Source organism: Bos javanicus, chromosome 25, assembly GCF_032452875.1.
Source record: "Bos javanicus breed banteng chromosome 25, ARS-OSU_banteng_1.0, whole genome shotgun sequence".
Classification (NCBI taxonomy): Eukaryota; Metazoa; Chordata; class Mammalia; order Artiodactyla; family Bovidae; genus Bos; species Bos javanicus.
This window is the reverse complement of record NC_083892.1, coordinates 3,750,931-3,776,939: the sequence shown is the minus strand read 5'-3', so window position 1 is coordinate 3,776,939 and position 26,009 is coordinate 3,750,931. Positions and strand designations below refer to the sequence as shown.

The following is a 26,009-nucleotide window of genomic DNA, read 5'->3' as shown; positions in this document are numbered from 1 at the left end:
CTCAGCCACCTGGGCCACAGGCTGATGCTGAAATCTGCCCGGTGCTGGCCGATGTCCACAGGTGGTGGGGGTCGGCCGTGGCCTCTGCAAACAGGGGCCACGCCCCACGACTTCCAGCACGGCTCTCAGTGAGCAGGCACCCTGTCCCCACACCGCCAAGCCCTCACTCGCTGTGTGCATGGATACACAGAACTGCCTGGCCCCCAGGAACAACAGAGCCAGCGAGAGGACCATCCTGAGACCCTGAGACTCCCTCGTGCAGAGTTGGCGGTGAAGGTGACTGTAATACGTACCCCCACCACACACTGAACACATGAACAGCCAGGGCCTGGACTCGGGTCTGGGTGGGAAGAAAGGGGCAAACACCTAAGCTCAAACACGTGTAACGCCAGTAAGTGAATCCTTCCATGTAAATGGTATCTTTCTATGTGGGGCACCCCCAACTCAGGGCCCCCAGGAGGGCGTGAGCCTCACATCCAGGGCCGTGCCAGGCAGACAACAGACCCTCGGCCACCCCACCAGCATTCACTGGGCGCCTACTGTGTGCAGGACACGACAGTAAAGAGAGGTCAGCGGGGCAGTAAGGAGCAGGATGGGACTTACCTTTTCGAAGGCGGCCAAGAGCACGTGGGCATGGCCGGTCACTTCCACAACTGCCCGGGAGAGAGAAGGGTGGTCAGAGCCGGCCTCCGCCACCCCAGCCCCAGTCCTGGGCTTCTTCTCTCAAGATGGCGCTTCCCCAGCTCGCAGCCTGCATGTGGAGCCCACCCCACCGGGGACCCCGTGGCCCACGGCAGCGGGAGGTGGTGGTCGGCACTGTCCGGGTGCTGATGGCCTTTGTAGCTCCCCCGCAGGGTGGATGCCAGCGCCACTGGCCTGTCTGCCCTCGGCTCCACCCCGGGGGAGCGGGGTCGGCACCGCCCGCGGCCAACGGGGCACCTGGAACCCTCAGCCTGCTGAGCCACATGGGCACTGTCTCTGGACCGAACCCCGCCGCCCCTGACGGATGGGGTGAGAAGGTCCTCGTGCCTGGAAAGGGTGTTGAGGGGAGATGCCACTCACCATCCCCCTCATCCACCACGGCCTGGATGACCACTGGAAACACGCCCCGGTCCAGGTCAAAGTTCAGCTGAGGAGGGAAGGAGGGAACAGTGGTCAGAGCAAGCTGGAGGAGCGGGTGCCCTGAGTGGGGGTGTTGTGGCAGTGGGGCCAAAGCACGCAGACGCCAGTTCTTCTCTGCGGGAAATGGAGTAAAAGGGCGCACTTGTGCTCTGCGCGTAACTTGGGGCCACGGGGCACATCTATGCCACCTTTTCCAGAACGTCCTCACCTGCCCTCCCAGCCCCGGGACCTCCACACTGCCCATGTGCGGCCCCCCAACCCTGGACGGTCCCGGAAACACAAGCACTCACGCCGGCCCCCTGCGGCGGGCGCCCCCTGACACAGCAGCGTTGTCACGGCGCGGCCGCCGCCCAGGGAGGCCCAGCCAGGCCACACCGTCTCCCCCACCTGCTCACGGACGCCGGGCTGCGTGGGCTGGCCTCTGCCTGACCCTACCCGGTGCACCTCCAGGCACCGGGTGCCGTGGCGACCCGTGTCTAACCTTGGGAAGAACAGCTCCCGCCTGGCCCAGCAGAGACGGATGCAGAGTAGAGGAGCCCGTGTGGCTGTCTGGGCTTCAGAAGGGACTCCCCTCACCATCCCTCCCCTCCAGCTTAAACACGCCTGCGATCCCCACTGCCCTCCCGCTGCTGACCACGCTCCACCCATGTGTCCACCCGGTGTGGCCCTACGTCTGTGCACCAGTGGGGCGTCACACGGAGCCCACGGGGCGTCACACGAAGCCCACGGGGCATCACACGGAGCCGGCGGGGAGTCACACGGAGCCCGCGGGGCAGAGGTGCTCAGTGAACACACCTGCCTCAGGGGGGTGCCCGGCGGGTCCCCAGCTGCAGCGGGGCGGGGGGAGCCAGTGCTGGGACGGGGCAGATAGCCTGGCCAGGTTCGGGTCTGGCTCTGCAGTGCGAGCCTCTGGTCCGAGTCCTGACCCAAAGACTGTGAGCTGGGAGGGCAAGCGGGCCACGGCCGGAGGGTGGCACGTCCCCGAGCACCCTGGGACGCAGGCTGGGACCATACATCTCGCCTAGTGTCAGGCGCCAGCTGAGAGCGTGGTCAGCTCAGCAGGGGCACACCTGTCCTGACGACATGGGACCCGGCACGCAGCCATCCAGCTTTTCATGATCGATACCAGTGGGTTCCTGATTTTCTTCAGCCAGACTGAGGTGCTTCTGCCACTTGTGAACAAAGAAGCCCTGACACAAACCCGGCTTTGAGGCCCCTGCAGCTTCCCTAGTGCTCCTGTGAGCGTTCCGTGCCCAGAGTGCAGGGCAGCGCCCAACATGGGACATCTGTCCAACAGATGGACCCTGCAAACCCCGAGGGTGACTACACTGGCTGACCGGGGCTAAGCCAGAGGACTGGGGTGGTGACGACAGGGCACCTCGACCCCGCCGCCCCCGAGACATCAGGACCTGGTTGGGGGGGACCCAGGGAGCATGGGTACCCAGAGAGCAAGGACCACCTCCCCTGAAACTCCTGCTCCCCAGAGCTCAGCACGAGCCACAACCCGGAGCCAGAGCCAGGCCTGCAGGGAGAGGACAGAGACACCCGCCCACCCAGAGGGTCTGCGGGATCTTTTCTTAAAATGCTTTTTTGTCGTGCCAAATGGCATGTGGGATCTTAGTTCCCCAACCAGGGATAGAACCCGCACCCGCTGCGGTGGAAGCACGGAGTCTTAACCACTGGACCACCAGGGAAGCCCCGGGAGATGAGGATTTTTAATGCGGGGGGCGAGGCTTTCTTAGGGAAGATGGGGGCCAGGTTAGGAGCTGGAGCAGCAACTAACACCAGAGGGAGTCCTGCTAGACTCTGCTGTCACAGAGGAGCCACCAGACAAGGGTCTGCAAGCCCCAGGCCAGACGGACACGGGGAAACGTGGGAAGGCAAGGGGCTAGGGGAGGCGGGGACGTGGCTGTGACTGAAACAAACGGAGGCCCATGAGGGGCTGGTGGGGAAACTCTGAAGAAGCCCCACCAGCCACAAGGAGACCTGTAGGTACCGACTTGGAAGACCACATCGTGGTGCAGGAATAAAACAGAACGACAGGCGTGCGTGGCAGGCGGCCAAGTGGGAAATCTCTATACCTTCCTCTTAATTTTGATAACCTAAAATCACTCTAAAAAAGCCTTTAAAAAACAAACTAAAACAAAAATAAATGAAAACACACATCTAAAGACTTGCATGCAAACATTCACGGCAGCATTATTCATGGCAGCCAAAAGGTGGAAGCAACCCACATATCCATCACCAGCCAGTGAATGGACAAACGAAACAAGGTCGCGTCCATCCAGCGGGACGCTATGCGGTCACACAAAGGGACGAAGGACCGATATATGCCACAATGTGGACACGACGTGGACGAGCCTTGAAGATGTGACGCTGAGTGACAGAAGCCAGACACCAAAGGTCACATGGTGTACAACTGCGTTCACGAGAAATGTCCAGGACAGACAAATCCAAAGAGACAGGAAGTGGACGAGTGGATGCTGGGGGCTGGAGGAGGAACGAGGTGGGACTGCTAATGGGCAGAGGGTTTCTCTTGGGGGTGACGATCATGTTCTGGAGCCAATAAGGCAGTGACAGTGGCCACACAAGTCTGTGAAGGCAGTATATTCCATCCAACTGTACACAAGCTTCCCAGGCGGCGCTAGTCGTAAAGAGCCCGCCTGCCAATGCAGGAGACATAAAGAGATGTGAGTTCGATCCCTAAGTCAGGAAGATCCCCTGGAGGAGGGCATGGCAACCCACTCCAGTGTTCTTGTCTGGAGAATCCCATGCACCGAGAAGCCTGGCGGGCTACAGTCCATGGGGTCGCAAAGAGTCAGACACGACTGAAGCAACTTAGCACACATGAATATTGTTATCATCTTTAAAGATGCAAACCTGGGGGGAAATGGCTTAAAAAAGGGAGGACGGCAGGTCTCTGACTCCACGATGCTCGCGCCCGAGGGGACATCTGGCTGCGTCTGGAGGCACTGAGTGTCACTAGTGCAGCAAGTGACGCTCCTGACACCCGGCGAGTGGGGGCCAGGAATGGTGTCCCCACCAGAACCCAAATGTCAACAGCACCGAGGCTGAGAAACCCCGGCACAAAGGAGAAGCCTGGGCTTGGTGCCAGAGTATCTGTCACGTCCCTAACACCTGCCAACGCCCCCTCCATGCCCACAGCAGGCAAGGACGTCATGCCAGAACGTGACAGCATGGCTCTGTTCCCCATACAGCCTAACTTCTGGAACCTTCTATTTATGGCAGAGCTGAGCCGTTTCCCAGCTACAGTGATGACTGATGAAATTTCCACTTAAAAATACACGTAACGGAAGGAGGCATGGGCATGACTGCGAGTGGGTGCAGGGCGTCCCCCCAGGTGATGAGAATGTCCCAGAACTGCCCCACGGTCATGCCCTGTGAACCGTCTGTCACTGACGTAAGCCTATGCTGTGTGTATTTTATCATGGTAAAAAATGCGTGCCAAGAGCCCTGCCTGGCGGTCCAGCGGTTAAGACTCTGCACTTCCAATGGAGGGGACACAGGTTCGATCCCTGGTCAGGAAACCAAGATCCCACATGCTGCACAGCGCGACCAAAGCAAACAAACAAACAAAAACCCACACGTAAGAAAAACTGAGCCTATTTCAGGAACGTGTTAGCGGAGGTAACGATCAGAAAAGAAGAGACGAGGACAGTGTCCCAGGATAGCAGCTCTGGACAGGCTGAGTCCACACCTCGGACCCGCCAGGCCTCACGCTGACAGGCCAGGGACGTGGTTCTCCGACGCCTTGAGAGAGGAAAAGGGGGCGGACCCGAGGAGCACTCAAGGCCGGCTTGGCACGCAGCCTCTCACGGCCGCGACCATCCGGTCCTGCCAACGCCCAGGCCGACCGTGCTCCACTGTCCAGGCACCCGGCGGGGTCCAGACCCCGGTCAGCAGCCATAGCTGACGCTTACCGACCACTGAGGAATCTGAGCAACAGGCCACTGCACTGGGCCCCGCCCAGGGCAGGAATGTGGGGCCCAGCCGGGAGGCTTGTTACCTCGTCGTCCTTCCACTCCGAGAAGTCGATCTTGAAGGAGGGCAGCGAGAACTGCTGGCTCACACCGCGCTTGTAGTGGACGGTCTCGGACTGCAGGGCCGGGCTCTTGGGGCTGTACCTGAAGGGGCCGCATGAGAAAGGACGGTGAGACGCGCTGCCCGGCCCCGAGCCCGCACCTGCCGCCTTCCCAGGCTGGGCTGCACCTCTGCAGGCAGCTTTCATGGTCTGTGTGCTTTTCTGAATGAATGGGGGACAAAAAGTGCACAGCGACCCATCCCCTCCTCACGCTTGCCCCGAGCCAACTGCTTCTCTGCCCCGTCTGCAACCGGGGAAGTCAAGGCGTAATCACAACTGTAGGTGCAGGAACTACTTTTTAGTACTCAGGCTGCAGTCCACCTGCACTCTGCTCGCGTGCCTGAAACTGTCCCACAGACATCACGGACACAGATGCCGTGTTCTGAGGACCCTGCGTGGGCTCCACCGCAGTTCTACTCTGACTGATGGGATCAGATCCCCGCTGGTGGACACCGGGCGGTCACCAGCATCTTACTATTTCAACGTCTTGACCATGTATGCGAGCACAACCCCAGATAAACTCCCAGGAAAGGAACAGCCGGGTCAGGCAGCACACTCTCTTCCCATCCTAATAAAACCCTGGCTTCCCCCTCTGCAGGGGTCCCACACACGACCCTCACCTGCCTCCCTCCACCCCACCCACAGCCGCGGTCCCCAGGGCCTCGCTCCATCTCCAGGACAAAGGACACTCTCGAGGGTCTTGGCGTGTCTTCTTTGACACTGGCCCTGGGGTGGGGGCGGGGGCGGGCAGGTTGCTGTTACATGATCAGGGACTCAAAGGCTGGGCTCTCAGCACTGACCACCCCGCTTCCGACCACATCTGCCCTCTGAGGGGACTCCTCCAGCAGGACGGGGATGGGTCTGCTGGCCCTGCCCAGGGGCTGGCCCTGCTGGAGGCAGCGCCGCTGTGGTCCTGCTGAAGTTGCAGACTTTGGACCCTCAGGGCCAGCAGGACCCTTATTTCAAATAAAACCTCCGCCCCGACAGCTCAAGCACGGGACACAGACAGAGCAGAGCGCCTGGGCCCGGAGCCACGGGGAGACTCACGCGGCAGTCCCGTTCAGGAACTCCTCCACTGCCTGGCAGTAGACAGTGATGGCCACCCGGGCGTCGGCGTCGAAGGTGAACTCCAGGCTGTAGAGGACGCGGGGCTTCTCGCCGTCCTCAGTGGGGCTGTCGGCGCCGTCCTTGTACCTGTGGGGGACGCGGAGGGACAGGGCAGGTGAGCGGCCACGCCTCTGGGGCGTTCCCACCCTGCAGGGGACAGGACTCCTCTCCCTCGGGAGCCCCGGAGGCAGGGGCCTGGCTGTGCCCCACCTTTTGGGGAACGTGGAGGCCATGCTGGGTTTGGACGACGAGGCCCAGCGTTGCAGGGTCCCCTTTCCTTTGCCTCCTGCCCCGAAAAGGGAGGCTGATGCGTTCTCATGGTTTGGGGATGGCCCAGGCACCTCTGGTCTCCCAGGTTGGGGGCGGTTTCTCAGCCCCCCAAGATCTGGGCTGCATTGCCCAGGTCGGTGGGGGTGTCCTGTGAGCTGTGGGGTGCTGAGCAGCAACCCCGATTCCTGCTTGCCAGGGGGCCAGCAGAACTGCCCCCCACCAGCCCCAGTTGTGACAACCAAGACGGTGTCCAGACCTGGCCCACAGCCCCGGGGCACAGTGGCCGGCTAAGACCCTGGGTTACAGGCTGCAGCGCCCCAGGCTGAACCTGGTGGCCCCGCCCCATCCTCAGCTCTGGATTCCAGGCCTGATTCTGCACGCGGGCGGGCAGGCTGGGAGCCACTCTCTCGCAGACATAGGGCACCCCTGGGGCGGGGCGGGGCGTGGGGGCTCACCTCACGAGCCGGAGGGAGTCTTTGCGGATGTTCACCAGGCTCCTCAGCGTCTTCACGGGCTCGTGGGGCGCGGGCGTGACGTAAGGGAACTAGGAAGGAAAGGGAATTGCAGGGGAGTTCAGGGCTCAGTAGAGGACAGAAAACAGGGCTACATCGAAGCGACGGCCAGCCCTGCCTGGTCACCCCTGGGCCGTCACGCCGACCACAGGACAGCGCCACCCTCATCCGCACCTGAGGAAACCACAGAGGATGCGGCCAGCACAGGGCACGGCTGGAACCAGAACCACCCCGAGGTGTCTGGGTCCCCAGTTCCAGGAAGGACAATCCGCTGAGTCCCCGGGGCAGAGGTTAGGGCTGGGGCCAGGATAATGGTCAGTACAGATTCTGGCGGGGACACGTGCTCTCTCTCTCTCTCTCACACACACACACGTGCTGTAAGACTGGCAGGCTCTGGCAGGCGTGGGAGTGAGGTCAGTCTTGGTGACGATACACTGAGTCTTGGGAAATGCTGTCACTGGGAGGCCAGGTAACGGGCGCCCAGCATTTCTGCATTAGCGCAGGCGGTCTCGAGATGAAAGTCACACGAGAACGCGTCTGCAGGAGGCCTGTGGGCCAGGCCCTGGGTCAGAGCCAAGGCTGCAGAGACACAGAGGCAGGTCCTGCCTGCTGTCATGGACGCGGGGGGCGGGGGTGAGCAGCTCAGCAGGGCGTGGAGGCCCGCCAGCTCTGTGAGTAGGGGGCCATCACTCCGGGTCCCAGGCCCTTGCCCCCCATCAGTTAAAAGAATCTGGACTCTGTATCAACCAAAGGAGGCTCCACAGCTAAAACAGCCCACAACTCAGCAGCCTTAGGGGCTGAGTCATGGCTCCTGAGAGAGGGCCCCCGCCTGACCCCTCGCTGGTACTGGGGACCATTATCTCAGGACGCAAACCCCAGGGCAGGTCCCTGCTCAGCAACCCCCCACGGCCCTCATTCTCTCGCTTTCTACTCTCCATCTACTGAACACTCCCTTCTTTATCATCTGTCCCCTGCCTCCAGCCCCTGGGAGAGTCCTGGGCACACGGCAGGTGCCCAAGGGTGGAGAAGGAAGGGACAACAGCGTGAGAAGTCACTTCTCTGGGGACTCGTGGGGGACTTGCAGACATGGCGCTGGCCATCTTTCTGCATTTCTGTTTGGGTCTTGTCTCTTCCCACTGCTCTACAGAACATGGACCTCCTCTTTTCTCTTTAAAGACAATCACCCGTGGGGCCTGGGATGAGTCTCAGATGAGACTCTGAGTCTTGGCGGCCTCCGGGGTCCCAGGCCTCACGCACACATCTTGACGGCACCTCTGTCCCGTGGTGGGGAGGCCTGGTGCCCGCTGGCAGCCGGTGGCCTCGCCATGCCGCCCACGTGCCCAGCCCCCACGAGACCCACCTGGACTGGGCGATTGCCCAGGAAGTTCAGATCCATGTTCTCTCCAAAGAGGTAACCTTCAGGGTGGGGGGTATCGAATTTCTCACCTCCCATGAAAAAGTGCGATGCGAAGTAGTTTCCTGGTTAAAAAGAAAGGAGGCGTGGCTGTAGACGACGAGGCCCAGCGCGGCCCACTGGGAGCATCTCGCAGCCCCGCAGCTCCGCCTGAGAGGGGCCGCTCCACACACGGCCCCGGCCCCTCCACAGGCCTGGGCGCCCCCGCCCCACTCAGGGACTCACCCCGCTCCGACACCACTTCCTTCTGCAGCAGGTTGAGCTCTGTGCCTGGCAAGGACATGTCCCAGCCCCAACCCCTGGCACGTGTGTGCCTGACCTTGTATGGAGATACGTGCAGATGTAAGTTCAGAGGAGGTCAGACAGGACGGGGGTCCTAAACCCAGAGACACCGGTCTCTAAGACAAAGAGGGCGAGGTGGACACAGACACCAAGCAGGGCAGGCCCTGTGAGGACAGAGCAGAGGCTGGAGCGAGGGAGCCACAAGGCAAGGAAGCCTGGAGCCGCCGGAAGCCTGGGGACAAGAAAGGAGCCTTCCGCAGAGGCTTCAGAAAAAACCAACCCTGTGGACACTCGATTTAGGATCTCTGGCCTCCAGAGCAGTGAACATAAATTCTGCTGTTTTAAATCACCCAGTCTGAGGCACCTCATTACAGCAGCCATAGGAAATGAGTGGGCTTCCCTGGTGGCTTAGACGGTGAAGAATCTGCCTGCAGTGCAGGAGACCAGGGTTCGATCCCTGGGTCAGGAAGATCCCTTGGAGAAGGAAACGGCAACCCACGCCAGTATTCTTGCCTGGAGAATCCGGTGGACAGAGGAGCCTGGTGGGCTGCACTCCATGGGGTCACAAGGAGTCTGACACGACTGAGTGACTAACACACACACCCCCCCAGGAAACGACACCTTCTCTGACCCCCAGACTAAGTCAGCACCCTCCTCCACCTCAAATCTGAACCCCAAGGACCTTTTGTACCTCAGCACTGACCACAGTTTAAACCGTGTGGATCTGAGTTACCTCGTTCCTACCCGACTCCCTGCAGGAGACCTGAGGCTACATACCCGCAGAATGCATGCACGCATGCTAAGTCACTTCAGTCGTGTCCGACTCTGTGTGACCCCATTGACGGCAGCCCACCAGGCTTCTCTGTCCCTGGGATTCTCCAGGCAAGAATAGTGGAGTGGGTTGCCATGAGTATCTAAGCACTAAATCCACATTTCTTATAAAAATAGATGGACGGGGCCTCAAACATGGGTCAGCTTCAAAGGACTGAGCTCACAGCCTCACTGGGGGAAAGGCTAAGAGTACCACCTCCGCCAAGCTCTCCGATCTGATACCTGCCCACTGTCGCCCTTTTCTCTCTGACACAGAGAAAGGCAGGGTGGCCACAGGGCCCTGTGGAGTGTGAGCCAGAGGGAATTCTGGGCCCTCGAGCTCTGCTGGGTGCCCGGCATGGATCCCGGTGTCCCTCCTAAGAAACGCAGCCTTGGTTACAGGGGACACAGCCAAGGTTGCCTAGGCCGGAAGGCTCAGAACCAGGAGTCCAGCCTGGTGGCTCCATCTGGCAGAGAACACAGCTAGGACCGTATGAGGCCACGGTGTGCTCCCAGCCCACGAGTGGACCAGGAATCAGAGCAAACCACAGTAAGAGAAAAGGAATACAGTGGTGACAAGTTAAAGAAACACAACAGCCCTGATTCACGGAGCATCACACGCATGTGCTCACTCGTCATGTCAACTCTTGGTGATCCCGTGGACTCTAGCCCCCCAGGCTCCTCTGTCCACAGAAGTCTCCAGACAAGAATACTGGATTGAGTTGCCATTTTCTTCTCCAGGGGATCTTCACGACCCAGAGATAGAACCCAGGTCTCTTGCATTCCTACCAACAATGTAACTAGTTTCCCTTTTCTCCACACCCTCTCCAGCCTCTGTTGTTATATCAAGTATGCGTGCAAGTCACTCAGTCGTGTCCGACTCTTTGCGACCCCAAGGACTGTATAGTTCATGAAATTCAAGTATATCAACTATATTTTTTAAAATCATGGCTAAAACAAATCCACGCCTCCGTCCCCTCTCTGCTGCACGGCCGAGGGACAGTCGGCCTTGAACGGCTCGCCCCACCTCTGCCCGAGGGACTCAGACTCTGCCCTACTCACGGGCGTCCCAGTGACCTGGGTGACAAAACAAACGGCCACCAAAACAGAGACCGAGCGCGCCTTCCTGGGAGGCTCCCGGCACCCCCGCGCGTGGCCGTTTTCCTTTATACACGTCAGCCGTGGAAGGACAGGTCAGGTGTAAAGCCTACCCATGTTCATCGTCTTCCAGGATGAGGAAAATCACGGTTGTTTCCATGACGACCCGTGGAGGCCAGCAGCGGACTTCTGGGGTTCCTTTCTGTGTTGTGTGTTCACTTTCACACGTCTGGCTGTACACATGTGTGTGACCATCATTTACAAATGAAAATTGGAAACATTTTAGTTTCTTAAACGAACTAACCCTGCTAAGGAGCTAGGTGCCAGGACGTGCAAAGATCTCCTTGGGATCAGAGTCAAAAGGCAAAGTGCTGGTCAGCGTGGAAAATGAGCCTGACTCAAGTGGAATGAGAGGGGTGGGCAGGATCCACACCACACAGTCAGGCATCTTCGAGGAGGTGCAGAGAGTAGGAACGTAAACCAGCCCCCTCTATGTTCTCCCCAAAACATCGGCTGTGCACCCACAGTGCTATCAAGGCCCGAGTTGATCAGGAGACCAGAGTCTGAGACCCCACTGCAGAGTGAATGTTTGTGTCCCCCCCCGAATTCACATGTTGAAACCCAAGCCCCAACATGATGGTGTCAGGACGTGGGGCCTTCGGGAGGTGATCATGTCATGAGGAGCTCTGATGAACGGGGTCAGCGCCCTTGTAAATGAGGCCCCACAGAGCCCCCCACCCCTCCTGCCATCGGGGACACAGAAGGCAGCCATCTATGAACCAGGAAGAGGGCCCCCAGACAAGGAATCTGCTCGCATGCTGCGTTCTGGCAGCCCCAGGGGACGAGGACAGACCCCAGGGCCAGAGTGTCCAGATGTCTGGACCCACGTGTGCGCGTGCTCAGCCACTCAGTCACACTTTCCAAAGGTCATTTCATTAATATAAACTCGGGTGTGGTTGCAAAGGGTCTGTTAAGAAGATTAAAATACACCCATTACACGATATCACTCTTCCCCAAGGAAATTCCAAGGGTTTAAGGAATTCTGTGCCAGAAACAGGTGAAGACCAAATGTACATTTCTTATTACAAATCACGACACCCCTGCCAGGTAAACTGTGATATGGACTGAGACACCCGGGGGCCCTGCTAAGAAACGCAGCTGCCCTGGAACCTGGGCGGCCAGGTGTGGGCTTCACTCAGCCACCTAGGTGTCTGTCTGGACAGAGGGGAGCAGGAAAGGCGAGAAGGCCAGGAACGGTCCATCCATTCCCCTGGCCGAAAATCCTTTTCGCTTTACCACTGCACAGAAGTTCCTGGCTTGCTGACACCCGCTGCCGTCACACCCTAGCTGGGCCTGCACCCCAGGGGTCAGGAAAGCACTGTCCGCAGAGAGGGCTGACCACGGAAAGCCTCTCCAGGGCCATGAGATCACCTGCCAGGTGGGAGACAGCCCCTCGGACTATGAGCCTATGCCCCAAAACTCAGAGAAGCCAAACCCCAGGGCCCACCGGCCGCGATCGGCCTGCTCAGGGATTCCCCAGGGTCGTGGTCACACATGTGCACAGAACAGTTCTTCTGCTCCCCACGCTCAGGTTGGGGAACTCAGTGCAGCCCAACCTCCTGGGGCCTCAGCATCCCCAGTAACACAAGGCCTCAGTCAACAACACCGGCTTCAAATGAAGGGCTGCTGGGAACGCCCTGAGGACAGGAGGAGCCGATTGTGCAAAGGAGCTTTGCGTGGGTGAGGAGATACCTGATAAACACCAGTGCTTCCTGGCCTCCCTGCCACGTGAAAGCCGTACCAGAGTGGACAGCGTAAGTGAAAAGCTCTCACCCGCCCTCCGTGGAGGGAAGAACATTGAGTTGAGAAGGGTTCTGATGGAGCAAAGCCTCTGCTTTGGTGAATCCCCACTTCTTTTGGGGGGAGACGTCACACACACACACTTCTTTGGTGGACACGGCCTCCACACACGGAGCTGGGCCCTAGCGGCCACCAGCACACTCAAGTCCCAGCCGCTGACACAGCTAGGGGGCTGCAGTCGTCACCTGACCGTGCCGGGCCGTTCCCAGATTCTGCCCCCAGCCCCGGGAGCTGGCCCAGGACCGCAGACTTGGTCCCTGAGGGCCCTGGGGGTGAAGCCAACTCTGTGCCTGTCACGGAAGGGCGACACTGAGGCCCAGGAGGCTGGGGCTCCGTGGTCTCCTCTTCCTGGCTTCCCGTGCTGGGTTCCCCATCCTGGGTTCCAGAGACCGCCCCCACCCCCGCCCCCGCCCCCGCCAGGCTGTCAGCGCATGTTCCACTGGGAGAGCTGGTGTAAGCGCCAGTCTCCAAAGAACTCACAACGAAATAAACAGCACTTAGGAAAACGCTCCTGCCACTGAGTGAGGAGACAGAGGAAATCCAGTATTATTTCTTTTTTAAATATGCAAAAGATCCCACAAAAAGAGAAAGAGAAATGAATGGCAATTTACATACAAAAACATACCCAGTCTAAGTAAAAATAAATAAACTAAAACTACCACAAGATATCCACAGCTAACATCAAAAAGAAGAGCGACGTAACAGAACACGCACACACACACACACACAGGTGAGAATGCAGAACCCCTGCAGCTCTGGTGGGGGTGTGAACGGGCCCCCACCACACTATAAAAGCTTCGGACTCTGCACACACACAGGGCCAGACCCATGGCCAAGAATGAAAACAGCCCAAGGGACGGGCGTTCAGGGCTGTGTCAGGACAGACACAGAAAGCAGCATCGCGGCTGCCAGGGGCTGGGGGAGGCGGCAATGGGACGGAGTTTCAGCTCCGCAGGAGGGCGACGGTGGGGCTGGCCACACTGCCATGGACGCGTGCTGAATGCCTCGGAACTACACATTTACAACGGGCAGGATGGTAATTGTCACGTGGAATTCACCGCAATTATTTTAAAAAGTGAAAAAGCCAAGGGCACCCAAGGAAATCAGACTGGTGGGCACAGAAGCCAGTCATAAGAGTGTCCTCAGCGGCATCACTCGCGAGCCTGAACTAGAGCCCCCGCAGCACCCTCCACGCGAGCTCACTGCTGTACTCACAGATGCACCCACAGACGCCAGGGCGTCACGTGGCAGAGACAGGAAACGCTGCCGCCCGCCCACAGCCTCAGCCTTCGCGTTGCCCGACATGCAGCCAAGAGCGTCTGTTTCCATTTACACCAAGTTCAGGAGCAGGCACGACTCATCTCCGCTGGAGCCCGAGCGGGCCTCCCAGGGAGGAGGGGGCAGAGACTGGGGAGGGGCACCGGGGGCTTCAGGGGCCGTGGCTGCTCGAGTCCACCAGCCCGCCCGCCGGGTGACGACCCAGCATATGAAAGCCCCTGCCCTGTGCGTCTCCCCAGTATGTGACACTGTGACCGTGGACATACATGTGCACATGGACATACGTGTGTACACACTGCATGTTTCCGCAGCACCGAACTGAACACAGTTCCTCCTTTCAGGTCCTCCTAAAGCACCGAGGGCACCCGGTCACTCAGGGCCATCACAGGATCGCAGGGACAGGACCCCCAGGGTAACAGAAAGTGGAGGCTATCTGAACAGTGGACCCCAGGGCTGACCGAGGGGACCCAGCACCCTCTCCGGAGGCCAACGTCTCAGGCACTGGGCACGGAGGACCAAGCCAACACCGCGTGGGATGAAAGGATAAGAAACCACCATTCCCCAGCCGTGCACCTACTCCCAGCTCAGGGTCAGTTGGCCAGTGATCTCTAGACAGCGAGGGACCCCCACTCCACTCCACACCATCAACTCATCTGCAGACGGGCAGGGTGCAGGCCGGGCTCCCCCAGCTCCCAGGAGCCGAGCAGATGCCAGGACAGTTGGCAGAACTGAGCGATTCCACTGCTGTTCACTGAGCCTGCGCCCAACGTTGCGGGGGCGGCATGCAAGGCCCCACTGCCCTTTGTTTCACAAAATAACACGGAAACGTGAGGCCCGACGCCTGTGCCAGACCACACGGGAACACACAGGAATGGCCCCATGCCGGCGGCCAGACTGGGGGGTGAGGCGGGCGGCAGTGGTCACCGCCCGGCAGGTCATCCAGGAAGTGCAGGACTTTCCCAGGAAGCTGCCAGGCCTGGGAACACTCGGGCCGAGGCCAGGTCCCGCCCGCCAGCTCCCGTGGACTCGCAGAGTCTGGACTGAGGGGCCCGGGCACCAGAGGTTAACTTAACGCTACAGGCGCGGAAGTGGGGCCTCAGTGCAGGCGACCGGCCCAAGGTCACGGGGCAGCTCAGGGCACAGGGCCTCTGGACCCCGAATCCAGGCCCCTCCTGCCATGGCTCCACAGGCAGGAGGCGACTCCCTCTCCCAAGGCTGGGCCGAGCTCCGCCTGTGCCCACCCAGTGCATGTGGTCAGCACAGCTAGGCCACCCCAACCGTGAGGAAGTGCACACCCATACCCTTTTGACCCTGGGTAGCCGGGCCCTCCATGCCACAGCCAACCTCCAGGCACGGGATGAAAAGTCCACTGGTCAGCCGGCCTGCCCAGCACAAGCCCGGGCTTCCTCCCCTGATGCCAGCTGAGGGGGCAACACAGCAGAGCCCAGGAGCCACGTAAAGGATGCACGGACCCCCAGAACCCCGAGGGCAAGCGCCACGATGAACCGCAGCCCCAGTGGGCACAGGGCACAAGCATCCACCGCCAAGGTGTCTAAACCCGAGCGACCCACGGCTTCTCCCTCAGCGAGACAGGTCCTCGCGTGCCCACCGCCACCTGCAAGGGCTTTTGCTTCTGCTTCTACCTAAAGCAGAAAGGTTCCTTGTTGCTGCATAACAAAAAACGTCACCAACCGAGGCTCAGAAGATACCGCTTGTTTATACAGCTCTTTCAATGACAGAATCCAAACTGAGTTCACGTGAGCCAAAGCTCAGAACCGGCTCTGCCACGTGAACGGTGCAGGGCGCACGATGCCAGCCACAATGGCATAGAGCTCTGAGACCACCGAGAGCAGGTGCAGCCCCTTCCCCACCCCCGCCCCTCCACCACCAACCTCGGGGCTCTGAATGTAAGCTCACGGCCCCCAGGACATTGATGGGGCCCAGGGACCCAGAGGGTCCCCTGGGGGATACAGAGAGTACTCCCTCGTCTGGAACACCTGCCTCGGTTCTTCCCTTTAGGCACCAACTAACCAGAGTCAGCAAGGCCCCATCCAGAAGGGCAAACCGAACACAGGTGGCAGCGGTCACGAGCAGACACCTCTAGATGCCACCAACACAGAAGCATACACCCAAAGTCTCCTGGCACGCACCTTGGGCCCCTCATCGTGTGGCAGGCCCAGAAGTCCATGGACCCCCGGCTGCCACCTCGGGAATAAGATGCAGCCCAGCGACTTCTCTGGTGGTCCAGTGGCTAAGTCTCCGAGCTCCCAATGCCTGGGGCCTGGGTTCAACCCCTGATCAGGGAACTAGACCCCACATGCCACAACTAAGGCCCGGTGCAGTCACATAAATAAACCTTGAAAAAGGAAAAAAGTGAGCAGCCTGCACACTACAGAAGGGGGTGTTTTCTACAAGGCTGGCTGCACAAGCATTTATTAAACACCTGCTGTGTGCAGGCCCGGGTGCTGGGAGACAATGGGCACAGTCTGATTTCTAGCTCCTTTGCCAAAGAGAACAAAAGTCTAGCGTCATGAGGACATGGCAACGTTCCAACGAGATAGTGAAAGTGTTAGTCGCTCAGTCGCGTCTGACTCTTTGTGACTCCATGGGCCGTAGCCCGCCAGGCTCCTCTGTCCCTAGAATTCTCCAGGCAAGAATACTGGAGTGGGTAGCCATTCCCTTCTCCAGGGGATCTTCCAGACCCAGGGATCAAACCTGGGTCTCCTGTGTTACACATTCCTTACCGTCTAAGCTACTAGGAAAGTCCCTCTGATGAGATAAAGGAGGTGAAAATGCTCTGAAAGGACATGCACCTGACCCGCAAAAGGCTCAGGTCCGGGGCGTATTTCATGTCCACCTGAGGTGCTGGTGGGTCAGGTGGCTGGCGCCCCTCCTGGGTGACCCATCCCTGCCATGACCTCCCTCAAACACCAGGGCAGGGCCGCAAAGAAGCACAGGGCTGGGAAGACACGCGAGTAACCCAGGAGGAGGAATACCCAACCATGGAGCAGCAGCCCATGGCCAGGCGCTCCTGTGGGGACCCTGTGCGCCCCAGGCTCCCCCGGCAACAGCACCCTTCTCCCTCAGGGCTCCAGCCAGGTGTCTAACGCCTGCTCCAGCCCTCGGCTGGGGACCGGCCACCTGTGTGAAGGGGGCAAGGGACAGCAGGGCAACAGCGTGCAGAAATTTACCATCAACTGATCTCCGATGAAGGTACAAAGGCGATTTGATGGGAAAAGAGAAGTCTTTTCAACAAATGCTGCTGAAGTAACTGAATATCCATATGCCGGAAATAAAAATACAAAAACCGAGATCTTGACCTCAAACTATACGTTAAAAGAATTAACTCAAACTGGACCACAAACCTTAATGTTTCAGCTAAAACTATAAAATTTTAAGGAAAAAAACAGAGGGGAAAAATCTCTGTGGCCCTGAGCTAGGCAAAGATCTTTAAGGTATAATTCCAAAAACATTAAACGTTAAGACAATTGGGGAATTCCTTGGCAGTCCAGTGGTTAGGACTCCACATTCTCACTGCCAAGGGCCCAGATTCAATCCTTCCTTGGGGAACGATCCAACAAGCCACAGGGTGTGGCTAAAAAAAAAAAAAAAAAGAAAGAAACATGATAAACTGGACTTAACCAAAATTTAAAACTTCTGCTCAAAAGGCACCATTAAGAAAATGAAAAAGACAACCACAGACTGCCGGAAAACATTTACAAATCACAGAGCTGATACATGAATTGTATCATCGTATCCAGAACCCATAAAGAACTCTCCCCACTCAATAATAAGACAATGCAACTTCTGAAAAGTGAACTAGCCTAGTAGAGCCACGCCCACCCCATCCCTAACCTGCCCCCCAACCCCGCACACAAAGGATATACAAAGGCCAATAAGCGCAGGAGAAGACCTCAACAGCATTAGTCATCAGGAAAACGCAAATCAAAACCACGCGATACCACTGCACACCCACTAGGACGACTCTAATTAAAAAGGTAGACGATAACAAGGGTTGACAAGAATGCCGGGAATTTGGAACCCTCACACACTGCTGATGGGAATAAACGAAGCAACCATTACATTATGGAAAACAGTTCGGCAGTTCCTCAAAAGGTTAAACAGATGACCCAACCCTTCCACTCCCCGGTATATACCCAACAGAACTGAACACACCACACACATGGCCACGAATGTTGACAGCGGCATTATTCCTAAGAGCCACAAGGGGAAAACACCTCAAGTGTACGTTAGCTGGTGAACAGATAAACAAAACGCACTACAGCCACACAGTAAAGTACAATGTGGGTGAGCCTCAAAAACATCATGCCAAGTGGAAGAAGCCAGACACACACACAAAAGGCTGATTCCAGCATCCAAAATGTCCAGGAAGGACTAACTTTAAAGACAGAACACAGATCAGGGATGGGGCGGGGGTGGGGGTGACGGCGAAGAGCGCCTGTGAACGGCAGGAGGCAAGGAGACGTTGAGGGGTGATGGGAAGGTCTGAAACTGACTGTGCTGACGGCATCAGGATTCTGTAAGCTTACAGAAAGTCGTCAGACCACGGGTTTACAAAGAATGAGTTGTACGGCACAGGACTGATACTGCAATAAAGCTGTTACGAATAAAATAAATAAATACAATGAAAACAAAGTGAATGCGGTTAAATTCAAGTTACGTACGTTAGTATTACAGTGTGCGCTGAAAATTTTGAAGTAAAAGAAAATTGGACAGGAGATTTTTAAAAGTCCTCACCCCACCCAACCCCCCCCCACACAAATGATTATTGCAATAATCATTCCCCTGATATATATATATACACCCATGTCAAATCATTACCCTATATACTTAAAAGTTATACAATGTTATGTGTCAATTATATCTCAATAAAGTCAGAAAAAAATTGGACAGTGTTACAGACATGTTAAAAATAAATATTAGCAGGGGTTCTTGGGTGGCTCAGTAGTAAAGAATCCATCTGCCAATGTAGGAGACATAGGTTCAAGCCGTGGACTGCAGCCAGCCAGGCTCCTCTGTCCATAGGACTTTCCAGGCAAGAACACTGAAGTGGGTTGCCGTGTCCTCCTCCAGGGGATCTTCCCAACCCAGGGATCGAACCCACATCCCTGGTGTCTCCTGCATTGGCAGGCTGCTTCTTTACAGCTGAGCCACCAGGGAAGCCCAACTGAGCCCATACGCCACAACTACTGAGCCTGGAAACCCCAAGTACTGAAGCCTGGGGATGCTTAGAGCTGGTGCTCTGCAACAAGGGAGCCACTGCAGTGAGAAGCCCAAGTCCCCCAACTTGAGAGTATCCCCCACTCGCTGCAACTAGAGAAAAGCCCACGCAGCAACAAAGACCCAGCTCAGCCAAAAATAAATTAATAAATAACATTTTTTAAAAAAGATCTCAAGCAAATTCTAGCTCCCAATGATTGTCCATAACCGAATCAACAAAATTGGCAGAGACCTGAAAAGATAACAACTTTCTCATAAACTGATTGTACAGTCCAGAGGTCCCGAAAATCATATCAACCTCCCCTTTCATCCCCAGCCCACTCTTGAGGAAACATACTCAAGTCCTGCTTAGGTCGCCGACTGCCTCCCAGAACAAGGTGGCCTGAGAGAGAGAGAGACGGAAGCAGAAAGGGCAGCCTTTGGACTGGACAGGCCCAGGAGGGCACTAATCTCGCTGGCAGCAAAACCGAGGTGCACATGGCATTCACTTGGGTGCCAGCCCCAGTCGATTAGTTGTGGCTGACTCGGGTGTCCAGGATCGGTAGGGGTGTCTGGACCGATTAACAAGGTCAGCCACGCAGAACACAAAAGCAGTGCTCTAAGTGCCTTGCATTTGTGATTTCTTCTCCAAGTGTCCAACTGAAGGGACATGAGGTTTGCTCTGGTCCCAGGTGACCACCTTAAACTTATTGCTGTCTCTGCCAAGCCACAGCTAACTGCTATTAGAGTCTGAATGGATCACCTAATTTCCTCTATAAGCCAACACAGCAGCTAACAACTTGTGAAGACGTCTTAGGTGCTAAGCACTGTATGAGGATCAGCCCATTTTACAGATGAGGAAACTGACCCAGCGGGCTAGGTGGCTTGTCTAAGACTAGGAAGACTCAGCCAAAGGTGATCAGGAAGAAGATCAGAGATGGAAGAGGATGACTTCAAGTAACTGCTCCATCAGGTCTGGGATGTCAGCCTCCAGGGGATCCCCACACCAGCCGGGGCTTCCCTGTAACGTGCCAGGGACCAAGAAGGCATGGAGATCTCCCACGCCTATCAGGAACAGGGCTCTCTGGCCCAGCTCTGACCGACCCCAACTGCTAGTCCCCACCCTGTTTATTTCTGGTGGCCCCAGACACTTACCTTCTTTCCCCTTCCAAAATGAGAGCAGAGCAGTTCTCAAATTTGAGTGGACAGTCAACTCACCCTGACAATGGGTTTTAGATGCAGGTTCCTAGGCCCCCAGCAGACCCCTAGGAAATCTGAGGCAGGACCTAAGGAACACACCTTAAACAAGCTTCCCCATGGTCCTGGACCATACTCAGGGGAAACGTGGCCTGGGGGATGCCCACAGGCCAACTGAGAGGCCAAGAAACCACCAACAGGATACAATGCTGCAGAAGCCAGAATCAAAGGCCCCAGTCTGAAAGTCCCCACGAGGCCCAAATACCCTGTCCTCCTACCCGGCAAACGACCAGATGAGGAGATGGAGCATGAGGAACCCGAGCTAAATCCCCAGGTCAGGCCACTCTGATGGTGACATCAGAGGCAGGAGAACAGTGTGTGTGTGTGTGTGTGGAGTGGGGGGAGTTGGGGGCTGAGGTGGGGAGAGGGACAGCTGGCCTGGGAGCCAAACTCCTGGTCCAGCTCTGAGACCCTGGGAAAGTCACTTCCTCCCTGGTGGCCCACATCTCTCAGGCACAAAAACGGTTGGCTGGAGAACCTGGTAGGTCCCCTCCAACTATCCCCTGGTTCTTCAGCAGCGACTCCCAGCTCCTCTCCCAAGGGCAGTAATGCCTCCTTGGGCCCAGGCCCACACCCCAGCGCCTTCCCACCCACCCACTAAACACACGCGCCAGGCCACGGGAGAGCTAAACCTCTGTCCAGACGGGACAGAGAGGGGACCGTACAGAACCCTGGCCGGGTTTCCACACCGAGCCACCGAAGAAGGCGAAAATTGGAGATGGAGTGATGTCGATCCCTTTGACAATGACCACTTTGTAAGCGCAAGCAAAGAGCCGGGCACGGGGTTAAGTCCTTGCCAGCTGCGCGCCCCAAAACCTCACCTGGTCCTTGGGGAGGTTTCCTATCGAGTGTCTCCCGGGTGTGCAGCCGTGGGAGCGTGCAGCGCGCAGAGGCGAACTGACTGACCCAAGGTCACCCGGCCGGGCAGCGGCAGTCAGCGCCGGGCCGACCCTCGCCCCAGGGTCCGGGTGGAGGTCGCGTGGAGCCCTAGACAGGGAAGCTGCAGGAAGGGCCGCGGGGCCGAGCAGAGCCCCCAGCCCACCCTCCGCCGCGGGGCCCGCGCCAAGGCCCCGCTGCCCGCTGCCCACGCGCTCCAGCCCGCGCGCCTCGCCGTCCGCGCCTGGGGCAGGAGCCCCGGGCGGGGCCAGGGCTGGAGTCGGGGCGGCCACTCACCGGACTTTGGAGGGTAGCGATAGGCCGAGTTCGCTTGGATATCGATGTCCTCCACGCCCGCGATGCGGCGGCTCAGGATGGAGCCCATGATGGGCGGCGGGCCGGGCCGAGGCTGGGGCGGCGGCGGCGGCGGTGGCGTCCTCACGCGGACATGGCCCGGACCAGGCCGCACGGACGCTCGCCCACGGCCGCGGGCGCACGGCCTCCCCGAGCCCCCACCCCCGGCTCGGCCCGGGGCCCGACGCCACGGCAGCCCTCCGCCCCCCCGGGGCGCGAAGCACCTCGGGAAATGGAGTCCCCTCGTCGCAGTGGGGGCCGAGCGGCGGCGTGGAAAGCCCAACGGGGAACTACACTTCCCAGGAAGCTCCGCGCCCGGGCTCTCCGAAGTTGTTGACAAACCCTCCGGGACAAACCAAATGGACCTGAGTCCAGAGGGGAGAGACCATCAACCACCCTGCAAAGTATCCAGCCCTTTGCATTCCAAAGCATGAGACTAACATCATAAGTCTTTGGCTTTTTAACAGTTTGTTCGTACATACACCTTTCGAGGAACCAACCCCTTCCATTTACTCTCTCTTTGAAATACCTCCCTGAGCTACCATGGTTCTCCCCACTTCCCAGGGTTTGATCTCCTGGCCCGGCCAGCAGAGGGCAGACCCTCACCTGCCACCCGGCAGAGAAGAGCTGGGGGTGGAACCCAAGGTTGCTTGGAGGAGTGCCCACATGGGAAGCGAAGCACCTTGTCCGTAACTCAAGGCATCTCACCGTCTCCACGTCCAGGACAATTATTTTGAACACATCAAGTCCCTCGCAGAGGCAGTAAACCTCTCCCCATTTTAAAGACAGGGAAACTGAAGCACAAAGAAGAGAGGGCTTAAGGGTGCTTAAGCCAAGTTCAAAGAATCCAGGTTAGACCCTAACTGAACCGCCAGGGAATTCCCCAACTTTCCATTTGAATAAATATTTATAAATAAACAAAAAGAATCAGGGTTAGAGTTAAAGCCTCCTCACAGGTTGTAAGGTGCTTTCCTGGCTTTTGATTCGCGCAAAACTGTGTAAGCAGGCAAGTGAGGATCTGTTTTTGCCAACTTTTCAGTTGAGAAACGGCTCTTCTGAGAAGAAAGTGGCTTCCCAAGACAAGCCTGTTCTATTAAGAAAGGAGCTGGGGGACTTCTCTGGTGGTCTGGTGCCTAAGACGCTGTGGTCCCAATGCAGGGGGGCCAGGTTCCATCCCTGGTCAGGAAACTGGATCCCACATAGTGCAACTAAGAGTGTGCATGCCTCAACTAAAACACTACACATGCCTCAGTGTAGACTGAAAGATCCTGTGTGCCACAACCAAGACCCTGTGCAGCCAAACAAGTAAGTTATATGTGTATGTATAAAGGAGCTAGGGAGGGCAGAGGCTGGCTACGAGTCTTAGATGGTAAATTCACCACTGTCCACATTAAAGTGAGTCTTAACACCTTTCAGGACTCCAGAATCCAACCTTCCTATTTTCATGGGGCCTGGGAAGCCAAAAGTCAAAGGAAGTGAAGGACTTGTGTGATTGTAAGGGAGAGTGCAGGTCTTGGGGGAGCCTGATCTAACTAACGTCTCTGCCGTGTAGGCAAGAACCCCGTTTACTGAGCAGCTACTATGTGCCAGATGTTGGTGTTGAACCCTATCCACAAATTCTCTGCTATAGGTTCTGTTTTCATTCCCAAGAAAACAGAAACAGGAACAGGAAAGGGGCTGGCAGAAATGAAGTATCCCACTCAGTTTGCATAGTAGATAAGTGGTAATAAAGCTGGAATTTGAACCAGGCCACTCCTTTTAATGTCACATTCCCCTGTCACCCCCAGCCCCCATCACCTAGACACAGGAATGCTCCAGTACCAGATTTCTTGTCTCTTGCTCCTAGATAGGCCTGAAGATACCTCCACTCCATGCGACCATTCTTCCTTCACTTCAAATTTTTTTCTGTTGAATCACATAACGTTGTTCAATCATACATACACAAACAGATAATACCAACACAGCATTCAATTGATCGGTCTCCCTGCTTGCGGGGAGGGAAGGAGGGTATTGTGGCTTCAGATGTTCCCACTGACAAATAATTCTAAGAGAATGTCCTCCCTACAGATCATGACCAGGGCAGTCATTTCCATGGGCTGATATTGGATCAATTAAAACACTCCTCTCAATAGAGCTTTGGACTTCAGGTATATTTTTCTGTGCTTATCCATGTCCCAGTGGGAGATGGGCACTTCCTGATTTGATACTGGTTCTACTATCAACATCTTGGCTGATTCATTTATTCACTCAACAAATATTTATCATGCAGCTACTATATGAAAAGCAGTGAGCCAGGCAAAGAGCCAGGCAATAGAGATTAAATGGTGAAACCACCAGATACGGAACATCTAGTGAGGAAACAGACACTAAAGGTGAGCAAGTATGTAAGTAAAACGCAGCGGGTGCTATAGGGGAGTGGCCTGAGGTGCAGTGAAATACTAGGAGAGACCTACTATTGCTAGGGGAGTCAGGGAAGGTTTCTCTGAGGAGGTGATATTTAAGCTAGGACTTGAAATACAAGGAAGAGCCAACCAGGCAAACTCTGAGGGAGTGGGTCAGCCCAGATTCCAGGCAAGGATAACCACCTGTGCAACGGCCCTGAGGCAGCAGGCCCTGAGAAGCTGAGTGAGATCGATGAGCTCAAAGGCCAGTGCAACTAGAATCTAGGAGGCATGGAGAGTTCAGGGACAGGGATCAGAGGTCAGGCGGTAGCCACATCTTAAGGCCCCTCAGTTATTCAGGGATTTCCTGGTAGCTCAACTGGTAAAGAATCCACCTGCAATGCAGGAGACCCCAGTTTGATTCCTGGGTCAGGAAGATCCATTGGAGAAGGGATAGGCTACCCTCACTCCAGTATTCTTGGGCTTCCTTGGTGGCTCAGCTGGTAAAGAATCCGCCTGCAATGTGGGAGGCCTGCATTTGATCCCTGCGTTGGGAAGATCCCCTGGAGAAGGAAACCACTACCCACTGTAGTATTCGCAAAGAGTTGGACCAACTGAGTCACTTTCACTTTTAATTAGGCAGCATCCGGTCCTTTTAAACACAAAGGAAGACCCCAGCCACACTCAGGGCCACAGAGTGTAAGTCCCTCAAGCCCCTAGACTTCTCAAGCCTTCTGAGGGTGCATGATCCCTGACTAATTCTAGGCACCCTGTGGATGTGTGATAAATACATCTGTGGAGTGATTGAAAAAATGAACTCGGAGAGGAGACTGGGATCCCGGGCCTTCCATAAACTGGTAGTGCCAACTTTCCCAAGGGCCTCAACCTCCCTGGACCTCAGGTAAAAAGAAGGCACTGCCGGAAATGCCCTTTATACCGCCCTCCCCCCATCTACTGGCCCCAGCTGTCAGGCCCCATCTGAGCCTGCTAAGAAATCCAAAGTCCACTCTCTAGCCAGTCTGATCCTGGCTGAAAACAAGGTTGTTTTTTCCCTTCCCCAAGGCCCCTTGGAAAACAAGTTGGCCGGGGGGCCACAGCAGGCAGAAGTGGGGGCCACAGGGGGCAGAAGGGTGACCTTTGCTCCTGCTGTCCCCACCTGCCCCACCCCAGCCAGCGGGCTGGCTTGGAAAAGTGCCTTCAGGGCTGCGCAAGTCTGGGCAGGTACCCGAATGGTGCTCAAATGAGGGTGAAGGACGCACAGGGAGGTACTTCCTGCCTTTCTAAGCAAGAAAAGTCCCCAGTGGGCCCTGCCAGGACAGCGCCCACCCTCCTGTGCCAGGAACACACCTTGCTGGCCCACTGGTGCCTGGTCTTCTCCACTGGCTCTGAACACTGTCAAGAGTGTAAGGAGGTCTGGATCCCAGCCTCAGTTTCCTTATCTCTAAAATGGGCCTTGAGTTCCCTACAGTTGTCCAGATGGAAGCACAGAGGTGCTAGAAACAGTGTTCTAAGCACCACAGGCATTAATGCCCCAGAGCAGTCCTGGGAGAACTATGAGGATTCTACAAATCAGGAAACTGAAGTTTAGAGCCAATTGTGCAACAAGGCCCTGGGCAGGGACGGGCTCCCCTGGAACCAGATAATACCCAGAACATCGCCTAACAGTACTGAACCTCTCTACCACCATTTGGTCTCCATACTGTTCAGCCACAGTGATTCTAACGCGGATAACGGATCAGATGTACCAAAACCCCTCAATGGCCTTTAACCCGCCATCTCCAGGGCCTGTCCCTGCTTCCTGAAGACACTTCCCACACTGGCAAATTCTACACCTGTCCTAGGGACTTTTGACACACGTCACACTCCACCCTAGGCACCATCCAACCCTTCTACTAGAGTTTGTTCTCTGCATGCCTAGGGCCAGGTGAGAGCCAGACACAGAGTAAGGGTCCAATAAAGAGTTGCTCAACTAATGAAACGGGTCCAGGCAGCGCGGGGAACCGGAATAAGCTCAGAGCCGGGGCAACCGAGCCCCGAGCCCCAGCTCCAAATACGCTGGGCATCTC

General features: G+C 56.9%; 1 protein-coding gene across 7 annotated transcripts in view; it reads right to left on the bottom strand.

Annotated features, from left to right (window-relative positions):
• MGRN1 (mahogunin ring finger 1) overlaps nucleotides 1–21,727 on the bottom strand; it is a 36,713-nt gene extending 14,986 nt beyond the window's left edge. For 5 of the 7 annotated variants that reach the window (XM_061402502.1, XM_061402505.1, XM_061402507.1 and 2 more), the window contains exons 1-7: nucleotides 21,506–21,724; nucleotides 8,474–8,592; nucleotides 7,057–7,145; nucleotides 6,272–6,418; nucleotides 5,150–5,267; nucleotides 1,063–1,129; nucleotides 604–653 (exon numbers count right to left, since the gene is read on the bottom strand). In XM_061402502.1, coding sequence (XP_061258486.1) covers nucleotides 604–653; nucleotides 1,063–1,129; nucleotides 5,150–5,267; nucleotides 6,272–6,418; nucleotides 7,057–7,145; nucleotides 8,474–8,592; nucleotides 21,506–21,593 — 678 coding nt within the window. In that variant the 5' untranslated portion in view covers nucleotides 21,594–21,724. Of the gene's footprint in view, nucleotides 1–603; nucleotides 654–1,062; nucleotides 1,130–5,149; nucleotides 5,268–6,271; nucleotides 6,419–7,056; nucleotides 7,146–8,473; nucleotides 8,593–21,505 lie in introns of all 7 variants that reach the window. The other 2 variants (XM_061402503.1, XM_061402506.1) reach the window with 2 other exon arrangements.
• Nucleotides 21,728–26,009: the final 4,282 nt, after the last annotated feature.